General features: G+C 38.2%; 1 protein-coding gene across 1 annotated transcript in view; it reads right to left on the bottom strand.

The window, feature by feature from the left end:
* The window catches only part of Glyp (glycogen phosphorylase), a 156,065-nt gene that overhangs the window by 32,487 nt on the left and 111,072 nt on the right, over positions 1-12,506 (bottom strand). The window contains exons 8-9 of the mRNA XM_067153980.2: positions 6,478-6,641; positions 6,244-6,358 (exon numbers count right to left, since the gene is read on the bottom strand). Coding sequence (XP_067010081.2) covers positions 6,244-6,358; positions 6,478-6,641 — 279 coding nt within the window. The remainder of the gene's footprint in view (positions 1-6,243; positions 6,359-6,477; positions 6,642-12,506) is intronic.

The raw sequence follows: 12,506 nt of genomic DNA on the forward strand, positions 1-12,506 counted from the left end.
AGCGAAGATATTGTCAACCATAGTCTTCTGTGTTCCAGTGAATTATTTTCCAGCAAGATGATGACTATGCATGCAGAAGAAGGAAGTGCATTCCCACATGTTAATGCTGTGATTAACACGGAGTAAATCCCTCAATCAGCGGGGATGTAAGCTGCTATCCTGGTATCTCGAGAGTCGTTGGATGGAATTCAGTTAAGACGCATGTGTTATTTATGGCATGATATGTAAATTATGTTAAGGTACTAGGGCAGTGTAGATAGAATTTTTAATTTTCATGTAAAGTAAGCCTGACGGCATGTGTTTGTTTAATTTTGTTACTATGATAGATTCGGATACGAGAATAATGCATGTTTATTTTATTTTCATTTTGTTTTATGATTAGATGATTGGGAAAATGAGGGATTGATAGGATTAGTAGTTGTTTATTTACGCATGTTACTTATTATAGGGTATTCCGAGTTTTCCTTATATATATGCTAGAAGGGCTAGATTGACAGGTTCATCTTTATACAACGTTCAATACGTATTAGTTCATTTTGTTTCGGTTATTCAGAGAGACAGGTATAGATATTCTGCATGACGCATGATTTTATGGAAGCTGACTGAGGGAGCTGCAGAACGTCGTTAAAATAAGATCTTTGCGTTAAGTTGGATTCTGTTTTACCTGATGGTCTGTAAAGGACACGAACTGAGTCTCATAATGTGGAAGGCCAATGGGATTTATGAGAATTAATGAGATAAAGATTGCATGCTGAATTATAATGTATTGATGCAGGTTGATTGTATGCCTGACAAGAGAAAGAATATTGTGCAGATGTGTGTGCTTGCTAAGTGTCTTCTGAGTGTATATTGTGATCAGAATGGACAGTATTAATTCCAGACTATTGAGTCTGATGATATTCAATGGTGAAAGCATGCTAAGAAGGAATGAATATACGTGAGTTTCCGTGTAGCCGGCGAAAGGCGTTATCTCATGGCAAGCTGATTTCTGGCCTGTGTTTATCTGTAGGTGTGAAGGAGACGAAACTTCCTTGTGACAGCCTCGGGAGACAGAATCCAAATTTTAGCATAGTGTTGAGTTCAACATTTCTTTTCAGCTCGTAATCTACCCGGAAGTACATGACGGATGACCACGCAGTTGAGCGCCCAAATGCAGCAGAAGGAGGCAATGTTGCCCATTGCTTTCTTCATGATATCAAGGGTTATTTATATGTCTTTCCCTTACAGGTTGATGTTTTACATTGTTATTTGTGATTTATACCTTGTCTCGTTGTTTTAAAAGGGAACAGCCAGAGTGCTGAAGTATTGATGGTTTATCTAGTTCTGTCTCGATCTTTTGCAGTGAACCGTGATTCACATTAGAATCTGTGTAGCATGTAAGACTTTACTCGATATCCGATGTATATAGATGTGTTTAGTTTGATTATTTGGATTGTTGTAAATATAGTATAGGATATGCCCCTAGTATTTTGCATAACTTACATAGCGTCCATTGCGTCTTAATTATTTTCCTTTTCGTCATAACTTTTCTTTATAATGTAACTTTTATTTAACGGTAGTATTTCGACGACTCTCGGATTTAACTTAAATTTGGAAACCGTATCATTGTGATGCGATAGTGTGTAACTCCATACAGAAATACCACATGTCAGTGTTTGCGTACACTTGTTGCCATATAATATAAACAATGGACTATAAGAAGCAGCTCAGTCTTGATGTATATAATGTTCTTTGTTGAACTTCATTTTCGATTTCAAATTTTGTCTTATCATTCAAGTAACGTTTTGATTTCCATTTATTTTCTACATTTTTGAGTTCATTTTGACATATTATTTTTTCTTGATTTAATTGTTTTCTCGTAATATGATCGGGGATATTTATCAATAAATCCATCTTAGCCCCTATGATTGTTTCTCATTCGTGTTATACCTCCATTTCCTGTCATTGATTGATATTTTAGAGTAGAACTTCGACTTTTTATCCTGACCCAACTGACAACCTACCCACACTCTGCCCAACCCTGAGTTAGTCGGATGTTCATACAGGAATGGAGGCATCATCCTAGAGGGTATTTACCCTTGGGTATGGTACACTATAGCACAACAGCTAAACCCCCAGGCTCCTGTGAGCCCAAGGACATCGTTGGAACATCTGGAGTAAATCTCTCGCCTGGCAATTATATAAGAAATTTCTGCTACAATTCTGTAAATTGTAAGGCCCTTTGTTCTCATAATCTGCCTTGCATATTGGTTATTTCTGTACAATATTCATCCCACAATTGCTAATTTTGTAACCTTCCTTTAAATTTGTATTGTCTGGGTATTTATTTCTTCCCAGATTCCAGGTTATAGCTGCTGAAATATTAGTTTTATCAAACAAAATCTCATGTTTTATTTTGGATGAATGCTTAGCTACAACTGAAATTTCTATGACTTGGTTCTTGGCACAACAGATACGCTTACCTATTAACACCTGCATTGGTATGTGCATTGCTGGAATATTGTACTCTGATATGGAATCCTAACTACAGTATACTGTTTCCACATCTAGGGTAGACTCTGTCCAACATAAGGTTTTTTAAAAATTTATTTACAATTTGCTTTACGTCGCACTGACGCAGATAGGTCTTATGGCGATGATGGGATAGGAAAGGCCTAGGAGTGGGAAAAAAGCGGCCATGGCCTACTTAAGGTACAGCCCCAGCATTTGCCTGGTGTGAAAATGGAAAATCATGGAAAACCATCTGCAGGGCTGCGACACTGGGGTTCGAACCCACTAACTCCCGGATGCAAGCTCACAGCTGCGCACCCCTAACTGCATGGCCAACTCGCCCAGTAATGTAAGTTTTACCTATTTATTCTTACAGAATTGGTATTCCATATGACTGCACTGAACATTTTAAAAAATTGGGAAACACTCTGAAATTACAATCACTTCAAAAAAGAAGTGAAAATTCTGATACTGATATTAGTTTCATTCATAAACTACTCAACTCACAAATAAAATGCTCTGAATTACTACAGAAGATGAATACTTACGACCTTCCTAGAGGCATCACATTCAAAAAAATCTTCGACACTAATTGGCATAGAACATAAGAAGTGTGAATAAGTTAGATATTGATGTTTTTAAATCTTCAAATTCTAAGATTACGAAAATGCCAAAAAATTTACTGTAATGAGTCAAATTCATAAACTTTCAGGAAACTTTTTTTTTTTCTCCTCGCCTACTAGGGATCACTCTTAGCTGTGGTCTTCACCTTTCCCTTGGCCCAGTACGCTTGGATTTTCTGGCTGTGTGCTTTCTTCTTTCCATCTGTCCACTTAGGTCTGGTGGTCCCTGTACTCTTTTTGCTTGTGAGAGACAGCGGGAAGACTCCCTGTAGGATGGCCTGTCAGTACTAAGATCAGTTCTCTATGGTCTCTAATGGGATCTGTAGGTCCTCTAGGTTTGGTTTTACTGAGGTGATCAACTTGGTCTTGGAAGCCTTTCCCCTACTTGTCACGGTGAGGATTCTGTTGGTGAGCCTGCCGGGTTTCAGGTGGCTCATGTGTCATAGAAAATCAGTTGCCTTTTCCTCATACATGTGACTATGTCTTCCTGATGTTCGTAGAACTCATTATAGTACCTGATCCTTCTCAAGATCTTTCTCTCTGTAAGTTCTAGTTTCCTGAGTGGGCCCTTTCAATTCATCAAGAGGCACTCAGAGGTGTAGAGTATAAAGGGTCTTACTAATGAGATGTAGTGCTTCAGCTTTAGGTTCTTGGAGAGGTGCCTGACTTACAGTATTGTATGTATTAAAACTTGAATTTGTTATTATGGCACTAATTTCTCCCTTATACCCTATGTAATAATTTCTTAGTTATAAGCACCTCTAAGTTAATGTAACACGGGTTTATGCTGGCAATAAAATATTATTATAAGTGGAAGTAGTCCATTTAATCTTTGTACAATGACTATACACTAGAAGAGCTCCCACCTACAAAGCAGAATGCTTTTAACAGCAAAAGCAACATAATAAAAAACATAAAACAGTGTGGTCAGATGCTGTCAGAAATGTAATTAATACATTACATATACTTAGCAGGAGGATGCGTTTCGAGCTGGGATGAAAAATACGGCATCAACATCAATCATTCCCAATTGCCCTGTTTACCTGCTTTTAGAGAATCATTCAGAGCTTCAGTTTAGGTTGAGCAACGTGTATTAGTACAGTTAATGATTGAGACTTCAATGAGTGAAGAAAAGATAGTATTGATGACAAACAGACTCGGGGAACTGACAAAACTGAACAGAGAAACATGTTGAAGAATGTGCCTATTTGGGGCTGACTGAGTCCGTTTGGAGCAGGCTGGGGAAAGAAATCAGGGGAAGAACAGAAGCTGCCTGGAAGAAATGCTGGTTACATTATCGTGACAATTGGTCGCAGCAATTTAGTCATGAAACCGTTTGTCATACTTTAAACTTTCATCCTGCCACATTTCATCACACTTTACACATTCATCACCCAACATTGGTAACACTTTAAACTTTTATCAAATAAAACATAATATCAACATGGATGATGTAACAATGTTAAGGTAACCTTAAATGAGCAAAATAACAATGAATACTGAAACCAACATATCATCATCATCATCATCATCATCATCATCAGGTTGCACAGTTTCAAACTTTCAAGTTGAAAATTGCTTGAACATCTCACAATGTCAATAAATGGAAAACCTAAATTAATTTGGGACATCTATTCTCTAAATAGAGGTCATGTACAGAAAAAACTATATGGAGATGTGAATGATGTCAAGATTGTTCTGGTATGCTGCATCTGGCTGCAGGGATGCACAAAATACTAAAAGAAACAGAATATCCATATGCTGTGGACTGGGGTGATGCAATCTATTAAAGAGGTAGCGCAAACATCCAATGAAAGTACAGTCTCTATTATCAATCAATGAGTGGTGAAAGTGAAACATTCATGAAGTTACCTAAAATTGGTGCTATAAGAATATCTGTGAAGAGAGTACAAGAAGACGTCCTGCCTCCAAACCCTAGGATTGCAAGACTTAAAATGGGCATCCCCAACCGATTCAAAGTGGATAAAAATCGTAATGATAGGCTGCTTAAATCTGACATAAACAGTAAACTGAGAGTTTTTTAAAAAGAGCAACTACATAATGAAGCCAAGTCGTCGTCCATACTGGATTTACAATGTTCAAACTGGCTTCTAAAATTATGTGCCAGTTTCACAGCATTCAAGCAAATATTTATGATCAATGGTTTCTATTGGTTCTAGGTTTAACGAAAGAAAAACTGAACAAGCATATAATGAACGTTCCAAGTTCTACCTGGTGATCTAGGAAGACTCGGGAGTTATTTTGTCCTCTATACAATCATAACCCCACAGAATATAGACAGCTACTATAAATGCTGTCCAGTAAATAGTCACAAATTATCAAATAGCGGATTGTTAACTTCACCAAGAACAAATTTTCAAGCATAAATTATACATTTTGGGACTTTCTGTGGCATATATGCCAGAAGGCAATGTGGAGGTTCGAAACCAGTTTCATTCAGTGTAATGAACAAATAGTATGAAATTTTGTGTGTGTAATGACCGATGTTTGTAAAACATTTTTCTTAATCATGTATCAATTATTTTATCATTGTATATTGGCTGAAGAAGTCCTATATTAAGGACGAAACATGTACAGAAAAATATGTACAATTTGTAAATGTTAATAGTAATAAGAAGTTAACGATTTTAAGAATCCGACGGGAAATTATTTCCTTTCGAGGTTATTATATGATACTGTCATAAAGCAGAAAACAGGACTGAAAGATGTACAAAAAAAGGTATGGCCCAAGGAGTGGAGCTGGGCTGGGCATGTAACAAGATCTAATCTCCAGAAATTGACAAAGGCAGTGACAGAGTGGTATCCAAGAGATGGATAAAAGTGAAGATGATGCCCATTGTCTGGGTGGTCCAATATAGTGAGGCAAACTGTGGGGCTGTTGTGGATGAGAAGTGCAAAAGACAGAAGAATCTGGAACACAGTGGTGGAGGTCTTTGCTCCAAATGGGGATTGATCAGGCTCTGATGATATACTTAGAAAATTTAATGTCCAGGAAAAGAACAACAAGTATTAAAAAATTACAGTCAAGAAGAAACTTATCCATTATGATATTTTTCAATTTGCATTATTTTAATAGTACACATGTAAAATTTACAATAAATAATCCTACCTCTGCGATGAGATCAGCCAAGTTGGGGTTACACAACACCAGCCAACGTCTAGGAGTAATGCCATTCGTCTTGTTCTGGAACTTCTCTGGCATCATCTCATAGAAATCACGGAATCTATGAAAAGATATGAAATAATAGCATAATGCATCCTAGCATGCCAAGTATCTTTCTCAGAGTTGCAGTTTATAATTATGTATTTCTTAGGATTAAAGAAGACAACTACTTTTACTCACACATCCTTCTTCAAAATTTCAGAATGTATCCACGCAACACCATTTACAGCGTGTGATCCAACAATACACAAGTTGGCCATATTCACCCGCTTCTCACCCTCTTCTTCAATCAAGGACATCCTCCTCATTCGATCTGTATCTCCAGGATACTTTTCTTGCACTTTCTGAAAGGAAACATTCTGTGGCTGATACTAAATTCATAAGCAAGTGGTGTACAACTTTTATGATATATATCTTCACTGCTCGGGAAAGGGTGTAAGTCAAAATACATTACTCCCATATCTGACCATGGTCAGTAGATTTCATGTGTGTAAAATACTGTACATCTGACCGTAGTCAGATTTGAATCTGCGCCAACATTTTACATTCAAATATACGTTAGATGACACAGTACATCAGTTTGCCGGTAGGTAGCGGGCAGATGAACATTTTACTGCAGTTTGGGGTAATTTCCTCGCATTGTGGTATGTCTGATCTAAATAAACACGTGCATGTCCCAAGATCTCTGAAGTGCGTGGTTGGAATTCAAGTGGCACCGAGTGATGAAACGAATAGTCATGGCAAGTAAAAAATTGTACTAAATCATCTTGTGACTGTATGTATAAATTTTCAGATTTTGAGTGTTTATAGTATAGGAGTGATACTAACTTAAAGCCATGCGTTACATGTTACCTACAGAGTCAGGGTGGCATCTAAAAATTGATGGACTGCAAGATTAAATACCCATGGAGGGAGCTGAGAGTCAATGTGTTTAAACAAAAATCACCACCACCAACAATCCAGAAAACTAATTTTGACATATTAATTATATGGAAATGGATAATTTAAATATAAGATTATAATATTTTATGTAATAATACCAAACTGATACAATATGGATTTACCAACCAACGAACCAACCAACCTACCCACCCAGATCTGCATTTAAGGCTGTTGCCCAGGTGGCAGATTCCCCATTTGTTTACCTAGCCTTAAGTAGTTGGAAATTTACTGGAAATCTTCTTTGGTAAATTATTCCAATCCCTAATCTCTTCCTATAAACAAATGTTTTCCCCAATTTGTCCTCTTGAATTCCAACTTTATCTTCATATTATGATAATTCCTACTTTAAAACCTTCCAGTCAAGCTTATCTGTCTATTAACATCATATCACGTCATCTCTCCACTGACAGCTCAGAACATACTGATTAGTCGAACAGCTTGTCTCCTTACTCCCAAGTCTTCCCATATCAAAGTTTGCAATATTTTTGTAACACTACTCTTTTGTCAGGAATCACCCAGAACAAATCATGCTGCTTTCCTCTGGATACTTTCCAGTTCTCACATCAAATAATCCTGGTGAGGGTCCTATACATTGGAACCATACTCTAATTGGAGTCTTAGACTTATACTACTTTCCCCAGACAGTTAAGATATAAAAACAGATGTCAAGAATGAGGGTTAAAATCAAAGCAGTTACTTTTAACACTCACATTCATTTTTACGCTTCCAATTCTCTTATCTTGAAATCATCACATAGCTCAATGATTTTCTCATACGTACTCTTTGGCTTTTCTCACCCTTTAGAAGTAAATCATAGGGAACATTAGAGGACAGACTAAACACAGTAATTAAGGTCCTCTCTGAAGACTTTTCTTTTTTTCTTTTGCTAGGAGCTTTACGTCGCACCGACACAGATAGGTCTTATGGCGACGATGGGATAGGAAAGGCCTAGGAGTTGGAAGGAAGCGGCCGTGGCCTTAATTAAGGTACAGCCCCAGCATTTGCCTGGTGTGAAAATGGGAAACCACGGAAAACCATTTTCAGGGCTGCCGATAGTGGGATTCGAACCTACTATCTCCCGGATGCAAGCTTACAGCCGCGCGCCTCTACGCGCACGGCCAACTCGCCCGGTCTGAAGACTTTTCTTAGACACAATAAGTTTATAGGAGACTAGCTGATGTACCCATGTTTCGCTACGGAATTCTTCATTGTATACAGAATTCTAGGTTAGGTAGTGTACATGTTGTAAGACTGTAATAAATTGCATAGCTCTTAACGTTACCCTAGAAATGCAATGGGGAAGTCACTAAACGTCTTTTTCTTTATGTGCAGCTGTTCATAGAGCAGACATTAATTCGGAATGGAGCAGGAAACATACGCTAAGGGTAATGGAGTTCAAAAGATTAATACATGTTTGAGTCATTGAGTGCTCCAAATTAAAACGTAAGTATTGTAAAACTATTTATTTAAATGATAAATCTTAATTATTGTCAGCATAATTTCACTTGTTACATCCGAGTTTAAACGTTTAGCTCGAGTATCATATAGTGTCATGCGCAAGCAGTGTCTTGATTAGCGTGGAATCGCATTCGAGCACTCTATTCCGCATGACGTTACAAATCTGTATGGCACTCCACAGCTACCAAATGGTAAGCCCCGGTGTTACATGATTATGATCGAGCCATAGAATACTAACATATGAATAGTAACACAGTAAGGTTTCCACCTATTCAGTACTAATGTGTATTTACAATGTTATAAATTACATGGAACTAGTTTCGACCCGCCTAGGGGTCATCATCAGCCATATTAAAGCATACATAAGTATTTTGTCGAATCCTAAAACATGTTATTTTTAACTGTAATAATCGTATGGATTTTATAATTTATAAAATGAAGTTTGGTAATGAAATGAGAAATGTTAGTATGGTACAGGTGAGTAGTAAATGATAATATATATACAAACAAGTTTGGAACAAAGTACTAGTGGGGTGCTTAGAGTTGTAAAATATAACCTCGTGGATGTCAGTAGTCCTCGTGCTAAAGAAACAATGTAAGATAACATATATAAACATATATACAAGTATGTACAAAGTCTGGAGAGTAAAGAGTGATACTCTTTTAATGTCGAGTTGGCTTGACACTGATCACTTAACACGTTCCCTGCGGCAGTGATTTTCGATGACTTAATGTTACGTCGTATCGGCCCACCGGTGACCCGATGCTGCCTTTAGTTATTATCGGTTCGGGTCACCGGTGACCTGACGAATTTGACTTTGTTTACTCCCTAGTATTAAATCCTAAACAATGCAAGTGCACTTGTTGTGTGCGTTATTGTTGAGGAGACATTCCAGCGTATTTACCTGTGCGACAGTGTTCCGATTCAACAATTGCGTGAAACAGAAATGACCCCGGAAATAATTGGGTCACCGGTGGGCCGATCAAAACTAGCAGTATGCCTCGATCCTTCACTTCAATTGGAACACTATGTTGCCATTAGTTAACAGAAATTCGTAACTAGGACGTAGTTAGTTACTTCGCAATTATGGGAAATTCGCACCGACGGATAAGAGTAACATGTTTCGGGGCACATGGTGACCCGAACCGCACGGAACATGATATAGGCCCACCCCAATGCTGTCCTAAGCCTCTTTCTTTTCCGTGCCACCGGTGTGTCAGAATGTTAAAGCTCCATACCTAAAAAAAGGACTTGAAATTGCTTGTAAATATTATATACGGAAGATAGTAAATATGTCAATAACTATTCCAATAACTCCAATAACCTCTATTGGCTTTCCTAAGAGCAATGTAGAAAGCAGATATCAGAAGGGTGGTACTCCTTAAACAACAATCTACTATCTGCGGGCAGCAACACTCTCTTCTTCATTCACCGTAACCGCGCTAAGCGATTCCCGCGTAAAAATATCGGTCAGACAACAATCGGAACTCAGGGTGACCCGAAGCGATATGAATGGAAGATGAAAAAAACTTCCTTCGGGTCACCGGTGGGCCGATCAAAACTAGCAGTATGACTCGATCCTTTGCTTCCATTGGAACACTATGTTGCCATTAGTTAACGGAAATTCGTAACTAGGACGTAGTTACTTACTTCGCAATTCTGGGAAGTTCGCACCGACGGATAAGAGTAACATGTTTCGGGGCACATGGTGACCCGAACCGCACGGAACGTGTTAAGCGGAGAAATTAGGTATTTGGTGTATTAAAGCTGTGTTGGTCAGTTGCGTTGTTGATTGTTGGACGTGAAGTTGTTTTTGAATTTCTGGTTGAGAAGAAGGTGGAAACTGCGCGTGGATATATTGATTCTCAGTTCTTAGCGGAAACCAAATTGGACCTGTTTAAATGGAGAAAGTCAGTAAAAACAAAAAAATGGAGATAGGAAAAGGTTAACATAAAGTGAAAGGACGCTTACCTCGCGCTGCGGTGTGTGTAGTATAGCTGATGGTGTGCGATTGATGGCGGGGAGAGAAGTGTGGGCATGGAGGAGGGCAGGCGCGTGCGGGTTAGGAGGGGGTTAGGAAGAGTGGGGGTGGCTTGGGGTGAGGTGGGGGTGGGGAGCTTTTAAGGCGGGGCTGAAGGGTGCGGGAAAAAGGGTAATTGTCTCGGAAAAGTACCTTTGATTAGACTTAGGATTGAGTTTTGGTTGGCTGCATTAGTGTTTCTGAGGAAAATGATGAATAGATCGAAGAGTATGTTGGGTTTCTCTGAGATTTCATTGAGATTGTGACTGGCGTTGAAGTATTGGTCTAGGTGTATGTAGTAATTTTCCATTATGTTGAGTAAAGGGCCCTTGTTTGCTAATTCGAGGATGTCCATGTCCTGTTCGATATTGGTGAAATTATGGTTATAATCATGCATGTGTTGGCCGATGGCTGAAAACCTGTTGTATTTTATTGCATTAGTGTGTTCGTGGTATCTGGTATTGAAGTTTCTACCGGTTTGTCCGATGTAGGATTTTTCACAGGTGTTGCATTTGATCCTGTAAACTCCTGATTTTACAAAACTGCTGGTCTTGTTGATGTGTGAAGTATTGTGTAAGACGTTCGTGTTCTTATTGTTGGTTTTGAAGGCTATTTTAACGCCTTGTTTCTTGAAGATATTGGTTAACTTGTAGATATCATTGTTGAACGTGAAGGTGGAAAATGTTAGAGGTTTAGTCACTTCTTTTTTGAGGGTAGTTTTAGGGCGATGTTTGTGTTTATTGATTATCCTTTCTATAAAATGATTGCTGAAGCCGTTGTATTTTGCAATTCCGCGAATTGTGTTAAGTTCGTTCTTTAGATCTTTCTTGGACATAGGTATGCTGAAGGCTCGGTGAACTAGGTTGTTGTATGTGGCTCGTTTGTGGGACTGGGGGTGCACTGAATCTTGGCGAATGGTGGAGGCTGTTTGAGTAGGTTTTCTGAATATTTTATAACTGAAAGAATCTGAGTTTCTAGTGATAGTTAAATCTAGGAAGTTGATTTTTTGATTTGATTCGGATTCTAGTGTGAATTTGATATGAGAATCAATGGTGTTGAGTTTTAAGAGGGTGGTGGAGGCATTAATTGATTGCTCATTCATGATTGCGAAGACATCGTCAACATATCTGGCCCAAAAGAGAATGTTTCCAAATTCATTGTCAATTTTGGTGTGTTCGAGGAAGTCCAGGTATATTTCTGCCAAGATGCCTGAGGCCGGTGACCCCATTGCCAAACCATCTTGTTGATATATAACATTGTCGAAAGTGAAGAAGTTGTTGTTGATGATTAGTTTTAATACTGTGATGAAGTCTTGTGTCTCTAGTTTGCTTAAGTGGCTGTTTTTGTTTAAATTGTTTTTAATTATTGGAATTAATTTTGATACTTGTATGCTTGGGTACATGTTTACAATATCGAAAGAGTGGATGGTGGAATCCGGTTGCAAATTGAAATTGTTAAGTTTTTCTACTAGCTCTGATGTGTTTTTAATGGACTTTTTGGATAAAAATTGATAATTGTTTCTTAGGAAACGTTGGATGAATTGTGATAATTTGTATAAGGGGCTTGGTCTATAGTTGATAATTGGGCGGATGGGAACTCCAGCTTTGTGTATCTTGGGGAGAGCTTTAGCAGTGGGGAGTCCTGGGTTCATATGTATGAGTTTGGATTTTTACTGTTCAGTGAATAAAAATGAAGTGTTTTTAAGAGTTTGTTTAAGTAGTCTTTGAATTTTTTGGGTGGGGTCCTTTTTGATTATAGAAAATGAGCTGTCTGTGAAAAAGTTTTTTT

The sequence above is a fragment of the Anabrus simplex genome, chromosome 9 (genome assembly GCF_040414725.1).
Source record: "Anabrus simplex isolate iqAnaSimp1 chromosome 9, ASM4041472v1, whole genome shotgun sequence".
Taxonomy (NCBI): domain Eukaryota; kingdom Metazoa; phylum Arthropoda; class Insecta; order Orthoptera; family Tettigoniidae; genus Anabrus; species Anabrus simplex.